The 9,025-nt window shown below is 39.8% G+C and overlaps 1 protein-coding gene across 1 annotated transcript; it reads left to right on the top strand.

The window, feature by feature from the left end:
* The first annotated feature begins 1,710 nt into the window (after nt 1–1,710).
* Nucleotides 1,711–8,428, top strand: LOC115550956 (intestinal mucin-like protein). The gene is made up of 19 exons (XM_030366366.1): nt 1,711–1,913; nt 2,024–2,262; nt 2,436–2,610; nt 2,700–2,947; nt 3,077–3,260; nt 3,351–3,573; nt 3,703–3,878; nt 3,982–4,051; nt 4,309–4,448; nt 4,562–4,593; nt 4,728–4,896; nt 5,880–5,984; nt 6,135–6,175; nt 6,447–6,569; nt 6,949–7,047; nt 7,145–7,267; nt 7,510–7,549; nt 7,661–7,781; nt 7,924–8,428. The coding sequence occupies exons 1-19, from the start codon at nt 1,892–1,894 to the stop codon at nt 8,084–8,086; spliced, it is 2,493 nt and encodes an 830-aa protein (XP_030222226.1). The 5' UTR covers nt 1,711–1,891; the 3' UTR covers nt 8,087–8,428.
* The last annotated feature ends 597 nt before the right edge of the window (nt 8,429–9,025 follow it).

Here is a 9,025-nt window from a genome sequence, read left to right as displayed (position 1 = left end):
AACTACAGAACAGTCTACCACCACAAAAACAACTACGATACTGCCTACCACCCCAAGAACTACAGAACAGTCTACCACCCCAACAACTACAGAACAGTCTACCACCACAACAACAACTACAGAGCAGTCTACCACCCCAACAACCACAGAACAGTCTACCACCCCAACAACTACAGAACAGTCTACCACTTCAACAACAACAACAGAACAGCCTACCACCATAACAACAACAACAGAACAGCCTACGACCCCAACAACAACAGAACAGTCTACCACAGCATCAACAACAGAACAGACACATATCAGCACTAGAACCAGTCAAGGACCAACCACCATCCCAACAACTTTGGAACAGTCAACCACCCCAACAACTACGGAACAGTCAACCACCCTAACAACTACGGAACAGTCTACCACTCAAGTCAAAACAACGACCACATCGTTGACAACTACTCCTCATGGCTGCCTGGTTTGTAATTGGACAGCTTGGAATAATAATCACTACCCAGATTACAATGGAGAGAACGAAACCATTGAATCAATACCACAGATAGACTTGAGCAGATGCAATTCATCTTTAGAAATACAATGCAGGGCGTCGGAGTATAAAGGTGTTTCTTTGGAGGCACTAGGACAAAGGGTGACATGTGACACAACAGTTGGTCTAGTTTGCCAAAGCAAGGACCAAATACCTCCCCGTTGTCACGATTATGAGATACGAGTTAAATGTTGTGACCAATGTGAACAGTCTACCACCACAGCAACTACAGAACAGCCTACCACCCCAAGAACTACAGAACAGTCTACCACCCCAACAACTACAGAACAGTCTACCACCCCAACAACAACTACAGAACAGTCTACCCCCCCAACAACTACAGAACAGTCTACCACCCCAACAACAACTACAGAACAGTCTACCCCCCCAACAACTACAGAACAGTCTACCACCCCAACAACTACAGAACAGTCTACCACCACAACAACTACAGAACAGTCTACCACCCCAACAACTACAGAACAGTCTACCACCACCACAACAACTACAGAACAGTCTACCACCCCAACTACTACAGAACAGTCTACCACCCCAACAACAACTACAGAACAGTCTACCACCACAAAAACAACTACGATACTGCCTACCACCCCAAGAACTACAGAACAGTCTACCCCCCCAACAACTACAGAACAGTCTACCACCCCAACAACTACAGAACAGTCTACCACCACAACAACTACAGAACAGTCTACCACCCCAACAACTACAGAACAGTCTACCACCACCACAACAACTGCAGAACAGTCTACCACCCCAACTACTACAGAACAGTCTACCACCCCAACAACAACTACAGAACAGTCTACCACCACAACAACAACTACGATACTGCCTACCACCCCAACAACTACAGAACAGTCTACCCCCCCAACAACTACAGAACAGGCTACCACCACAACAACTACAGAACAGTCTACCACCACCACAACAACAACTACAGAACAGTCTACCACCCCAACAACTACAGAACAGTCTACCACCCCAACTACTACAGAACAGTCTACCACCCCAACAACAACTACAGAACAGTCTACCACCACAACAACAACTACGATACTGCCTACCACCCCAACAACTACAGAACAGTCTACCACCCCAACAACTATAGAACAGTCTACCACCACCCCAACAACTACAGAGCAGTCTACCACCCTAACAACTACAGAACAGTCTACCACCCCAACAACTACAGAACAGCCTACCACCCCAACAACTACAGAACAGCCTACCACCACAACAACTTCAGAATCTGTAGTCACACGTCCAGAATCTACAACAACTTTTTTCTCTGTCAGTACGCAGGGTTTACTAACATGTTTTTGCAAGTACATGAATCAATCTTTCCCTCCTGGTAAGAAATATTGTTTAAATTAAATGCAAAGCCTTTTATCTTTCTTGGTTTCTCAGTCATTATCCTGTTGTGTTTGTATAACGCAATGTGTTTGTATATCCTAATGTTAGATACTTACATCTACAATAAAACCGATGGAAGCGGTTGGTGCTTCACGTCCTTCTGCAATGTGACATGTCATGTTGAGAAGCATGCCACGCTATGTATTTCCACCACTCCTCCCCCTCCTCCTCCAACCACAACCAGTCCTCCTCCTTCAACCACAACCAGCCAGAGCACCACTGAAGAAAATAGCTCATTTACAACGCCTCCTCCGAAGAACTGTGACTTTCTTACACCTCCCAGAAAGGTAAGGTCATGGAATCTAAATCAAATTGAAGGAATATTAATTCACCAACATACGTTAACTAATGACATTTATGGAAAATATACAGCATTTCCTGACATAATTTAAGACACAATTACTGTTGACCAATCCCGGTTCATATTGATGAAGTTAGAGTCTCATGTTATCCTTAACAGCATGGGGAGTCCTGGAGGTCTGAAAAAAACTGTTACACTGATACATGTCAAATTGGACAAATACAACGTGTACACGTAGACTGTCCACCCGCCGTTAGACCTGTGTGCGTAAACGGCTACCAACCAAAGAAGATTTACGACCACAGTGGCTGTTGTTTCCAATATCATTGCAAATGTAAGTTTAAAATATCATAGCAGCTCAAAGAGTATATTTTATTTTGCTTTGTTTTTGATGTAATTCTCGTTGCATTGTCTTTTTCACAGGTGAATGCTTGGGCTGGGGTGATCCTCATTACATCACATTTGATGGGAAATATTACAGTTTTCAGGAAAACTGCACATATGTTTTGGTGAAGGAAATTGTTCCGCGTCACAATTTTACCATAGTTGTCGACAATGAAAATTGTGGTACCAATACTCGAATGGCAACTTGTACTCACTCAATGACTGTGTTTTACAAAACGTACGAGATCGTCCTCACACAGGAGAGGTCCCAAAAGACTGTGAACATGGTAATAAGGCTAATATTAATATTGAGATCATTATCATAACTATTAAAAATATCTGATCCCTATGCATAAATCTGTTATTGTTATGATTTATGGAGTGTTGAAATGATTGATGGATTTTTCGTCTTCAAGGTACATCTGAATGGAAGACAAGTATTCCCACCTTTTTCAAACAATGACTTTGAAATCAGAAGCACTGTTATCCAAATGACAGTGAAAATACCAGAGATTGAGGCGATTGTGTGGTTCAAAGGGCTGTCTTTCTACGTTGACCTGCCCTATTCTCACTTCCACAACAATACAGAGGGGCAGTGCGGTGAGATGACAACTGCCTGGTCCTTTGATTCATATCATTGTAAAATAAACTTTCAAAGGAATGACACTAATATCTGCATTTGTTTTTCAGGTACCTGTGACAATGACCAAACAAATGATTGCAGACTTAGGAATGGGGAGACTCATCCCTCGTGTTATGAGATGGCTGCGGATTGGGAAATAGAAGTCAATAATAAACCGTATTGTAATGTCCCACCGACCCTCAACCTAACCACTCCAACACCTACACCTACTTTGTCAACTACTACAAACAATTGCCCATCTGTGCAATTATGTGAAATTATCAAGAGCAGGTAATAAAAACACTGTCAATTATATTTTGAAGCATAATTATGTTTTGGAAAATGAACATTTACCCTTTTCAAATGGGTTCATAACATAATTCATAACAATACTATTGTTTTTTTCCTTTTTCAATTAAGCATCTTTGAGGAGTGCCATAAAATATTGTCCCCAAATCCTTTCTACCTTGCCTGTCAATATGATGGTTGCCATACGACAGTTGAAGGCGGCTGCGCTAGTTTGGAGATGTACGCAGAATTGTGTGCATCAGAAATGGTCTGCATAGACTGGAGACCTTCTACAAGTGGAATGTGTGGTATGAGGATTTGTTTAAGTTATTAACGCTGTGTGCACTGGAAGCCTTTCTGCTGAATTACATTGAAACTAACCATTTGTTTTAACTCCCTCTGTTATGGTAGAATATCCATGTTCAGGCAATAAGGTCTACAACGCATGTGGTCCAGCTATTTTCCGAACATGTGATTCAAGGTAAGGCCACATTCGCTAATCTAATTAGCAATTAACACTCCCATTGTTCAAATGTCTACACGATAAATAGTAAATGAATTATTTGCATTTGTTATTTGTATTTTTATGTAAAATGGTTGTATGTCATATTATGTATTACATTGAACTGTATTATGATTGCAGTGTCCAGCACAATCATGCAGCCCATTTCATATTCATAAAGAAAGCAATATTAACATATTTTCAGCTAAATATGTATATATTTTCTTCTATCACAGATACAATCAGAAATTTGTGGATCGATGCAATGGAGACTCCAGTCTTGTCGATCCCAGTTGTAATATTCCCACAGAGGGGTGCTTCTGTCCCGAAGGGACCACCCATTATGGAACAAACTCTGAGGCCTGTGTGAAATCCTGTGAGAAAAAAATAATATAAAGTTGAACTATCAGAAATAACGATGTTAAGTTCACCTAACCTCACTCATGTTAATTCAAGATAAGTGACGTTTCTTCCCTTTTGTTTTCCAAGGTTGTTCCGGGCCCGATGGCCAACCCAAAAAGGTAAAAATTAAATTAAAAAGATTAAATTAAAAGATTTATCCTAAAGCCTTATTTAGATGAAATGGTTTAATTATTAGGTATTGAGATTATATGTGTCTCTCTACTCTGCACATTCATAATTGTCTGTCCCACAGCTTGGGGAGAAGTGGCGAACGGGTTGCCAGGAGTGTGTCTGTACTCAGGACAACTATGAGATTCAGTGTTTCAACATCACTTGTGAGGTGCAAGAGCCTGTGCCCTGCGACCAGCCGGGGGAGGAGCTTGTGACGATCAGTGTGGACTGCTGTGACGAGTTTGAGTGTCGTGAGTGGTCCATTCAAAGCTATTTCCTGCCGCTATGGATGCATAGAGATTAATGATGTGATCCAGATGCCTCGGACACAAAGGCACGCCCCCACTTGGTCGAGCCCCCTCGGAATTCTCAGAGTATACCGAGTTCAGTGATGACTCTCTCAACAAAAATGGCTGCGCACCTAAAGAGATTTATTTTCTTTGTATTTGTACTACGTTGGTCATTATCGTCGATTTTAAATGTTCTCACACACCTGATTACATTGCTACTTTATTTCGGTCACCAATTTATGCATTGCACGGTCTTGCTGTGCGTTTGCTTTTCGAGCTGGTTTGCTAAAGAGGCTAATGTAGCTAACAATAAAGAACAACTAGCCAATGTCACGACACAACCACAAAGACGAACTATACGCTATAAAGGCCGTAAATCCAGATGCCTCGGACACCAGCCTTTCGAACAAACAACACAACTTTACATTGTCTTGCACGCACAGCAAGACTGTGCAATGCATAAATTGGTGACCGAAATAAAGTAGCAATGTAATCAGGTGTGTGAGAACATTTAAAATTGACATTTAAATGACCAACGTGGTACAAATACAAAGAAAATAAATCTATTTACGGGCGCAGCCATTTTTGTTGAGAGCGTCATAACTGAATCGGTAGAATTTCGAGGGGGCTCGACCAAAAGGGGACGTGCCTCTGTGAAATGCCGCAAGAAAGCTGAGAGAGTTCCCAACTTCCAACCCGGAAGGCTGGTGTCCGAGGCATCTAGATCACACCATAAGTACACAGTACTCGATTGTAAATAAAACAAATGTTTTGATCATATGAGTAAGCTAAACGCACATAAGGACCATTATTTCCGTATCATCCAAGATACCTCATTGAAAGTCATCATTTTACACTTTTCACTTACACTGATGAGTTCATCCAAAATCAACCTGATCAAAATTGTCTTTCTGTCTGTCTGTATTGTACGTCCGTTCCAACAGGTTGTAATGTGAAACTCTGTGTGATGCCAACTCTCCATTGTGCGCTTGGATTTGTGCCTGTGATGAGTTCATTCAATGAAACATGCTGCCCCAATTATAATTGTGGTAAGATTGTTTTATGAGGTCATTTTCTTGAGAAATGTCATGATATGATACATGACTAATTCTCCATTGTTATTACATCATCATAAATTACATTTACAAGAAGTAAGATCTTTTGACAACATGAATATGTTTTAATTATTATTTCTTTAGTACCCACACCAAACTGTGTCTACAATGACACATTGTACAAGGTAAGAATTTTCATTTTTAATTGAAGACAGATTATACCTATGATTTAGTCCCTTTGCATATATAACAGCAATCTTAGTCAGCAATTAATTATCTTGGTAAATCACCCATGAGCAAGTTGGATGGTATTATGTCTGTTTGAGCGTGACTTTTTATTAACATCGCTACATTTATCCGATTTATGCATTATGCGGTCCAATATATTATATAGGTCAGTGACGCTGCCTCCTGCTTTCTAGTAAAAACAATAGAGAAATAACCATCATTTCACAGCCAGGCGCTGCATTCTTCAAATCCCCGTGTGAGCACTGCTACTGTCTAGACGCTATTGATCCAACCAGCAAGCTGAAAGCCGTAGCCTGCTCCACAACTGGTTGCGACCCTCAGTGTCCACTGGTAATATAAGTCTAATATTTGTATGATAAATATGCATACATCAGCATGAATGTTTTATAGCGATAAGACAAATCCTATTTCTTTTTCATGATCTTTTGTATAACCAATGCATGAATGAATCACGTACACATATCCATTGTCTCTCCTTTACTCTTTTTGAAACAGAAACTCAAATAATCACTATTGTAAATGCTTTACTATCTATAGTGTATTACATTAAATTCCTATCTATGACGACTGTATACAAATGGGGCTAGAGACAGCATCAGTAAATATTGATTCACCGATGCTTGGATTGGTATTTTATATATATATAACAACTATTTATTTGTTTATAATAATATAAATTGTTCTTTTTTTGTGTATTTTCATCAAAAAGGGGTCAGTTTATGAAAGTGTGGCAGACCAATGTTGTGGAACATGTAAAAGGACGAATTGTGTGGTTGAGCTTCCAGATAACTCCACTCAAATCGTAGCGGTAAGTTCAGCACGTACAAAATAGGGCTCCATGCTTCAAATCTTTAAACTTAAGCAATTGGATTGACACAATTCTTCCTGCTCTTTATCTTTCGTAGCCTTCCACAACCTGGTCACCTCCAGGCAATAACTGCACCAAGTATGAGTGTGTCCAGCCGGGGTTGAGCCTGATTGAGACAAACGTTCAGTGTGCTGACTTTGACCCAGAGAACTGCATTCCTGTGAGTATATGAAGTGTAATATCTTTCTATTTTAACAATATAAAACATATGTCAAACTTTTTCTCATGGATAATAATAATTACACACACACACACACACACACACAGACACACACATATATATATATATATATATATATATATACTGAAATAGCATTACTTAATACGGGAAGACATAATATTTTTTTCATCAGCAAACAACGTACATCTCACAACGTAATTTTACATTTATTAATGTTTTAGGGAACGGAGAGAAGTGAAAAAGATGGCTGCTGCAAAACATGTAGGTTAAATACTTTAGTCTAACTGAAGTATCCATTGTAAAATGAATACCATTAATCCAGCTGTTGAATATTCACCAACATTGGTCAAACTATTTCTGCTTTATTTCCAGGCACTCCCATTTACAGTTGCAAAATGAAGAAAAACACCACCTATCTTCATATTGAAGACTGCCAATCCACGGTGCAAGTGGAGATTACAGCCTGCCAGGGATCCTGCGGAACCTCCTCAATGTAGGAATTAAATTACCTTTTTAACAGAGGAATATTCGTCTGTGATTCTTTTCTATCGATGGACTTAAGTTTATGAAAACGGTTTGATAGAAACTCCATTTGGTGTGAATTAAACCTGCTGTCCAATTGTTTCTCTGTAAAGGTATTCAGAGGAGAATAATGCCTTTGTGCACACGTGTACCTGTTGTCAAGAAGTTTCTACCATCACGAAGCAGGTGGAGGTGACCTGTTCCGACGGCCAGAAGAAAACAAAGTCCTACGTTTCTATTGACAAGTGTGGTTGTAATGAAACTCAGTGTCTCTAATGGAATGAAACCACGATACAAACATCATTCTTTGGTTTTCAGTCATTATTATGCTTCTATTCTACAGTTAGGAAACCTTAATTTCCCCCTAAACCATTGAAAATACCCTTGCGTATTGGGTAATACTCAATGTCTTTGAGTCATTTAAACTTTTTTTGACTAACGATATAATTACAAATGACATAGTCTGTTTAAATGTAAACTGACCTTTCTTTTACATTGTCTTTCATAGGTTTTAGATCAACTTTTTGTCATGGAAATTACAAAAGGTATCTGGTTGTTTGGTGTTTGTTTGTCTGTGTTTCAAACTGCTATCATTAAAAAAACTTTGATCAACCATTATATTTGTTCTTATTTACTATATATCCATGATTGCAGTAGCGGATTTAGCAAATTGGGGATCCAAGGCGAAGATTTGTATGGGGCCCACCTCGTCCGGTCTTTAAAAGAGAACAGAGAAATTACAGACTGAATGGATAGGCAGGCAAAGCTAATCTACGCAGAAGTAAAGGTTGGCGATGAGAGAATAAATCTTCCCCTTTAAACCCTGCAAACACTTCTTTCTTCCAAAATGAAGATGGAAAGCAGAGAACACACAAAGTGTAGCACTACACAAACTAATAGTCACGATGGAACCCAAAAGAGAATAAGGTTTGAGATAACACCTGTCTTTGCCAAAATGCCAGGAAAATCACCACTGTTTATTGACAGTGGTTAAGAACAAATCAATATCAATAATATAGCTGCATGCAGCAATGTGGGTGTCAAGCATAATGGGACTGGATAAGCTAATTCTGCCGGACGGACGTAATCCGCTTGGTGGCTAGATGACGACCGTATCGGTAATCGGTAAACTAACTCTGCTGGATGGACATAATCAACTGGTTGGCTACATGACCACCTTCTCTGTAATCCGCAAACCAAGCTAATTCTGCCGGA

This window comes from Gadus morhua, chromosome 9 (assembly GCF_902167405.1).
Source record: "Gadus morhua chromosome 9, gadMor3.0, whole genome shotgun sequence".
Taxonomy (NCBI): domain Eukaryota; kingdom Metazoa; phylum Chordata; class Actinopteri; order Gadiformes; family Gadidae; genus Gadus; species Gadus morhua.
The sequence above is the reverse complement of the archived record's forward strand: the minus strand, read 5'-3'. Positions and strand labels throughout refer to the sequence as shown.

What these genes read in the sequence shown, in the direction of transcription:
- LOC115550956 (XM_030366366.1), top strand. Translation starts at nt 1,892, where the DNA reads ATGAATCAATCTTTCCCTCCTG. An exon ending in GAATCAATCTTTCCCTCCTG is followed by an intron (nt 1,914 to 2,023) that starts GTAAGAAATATT and finishes TCCTAATGTTAG; the next exon opens with ATACTTACATCTACAATAAA. An exon ending in CCCAAAAGACTGTGAACATG is followed by an intron (nt 2,948 to 3,076) that starts GTAATAAGGCTA and finishes TTCGTCTTCAAG; the next exon opens with GTACATCTGAATGGAAGACA.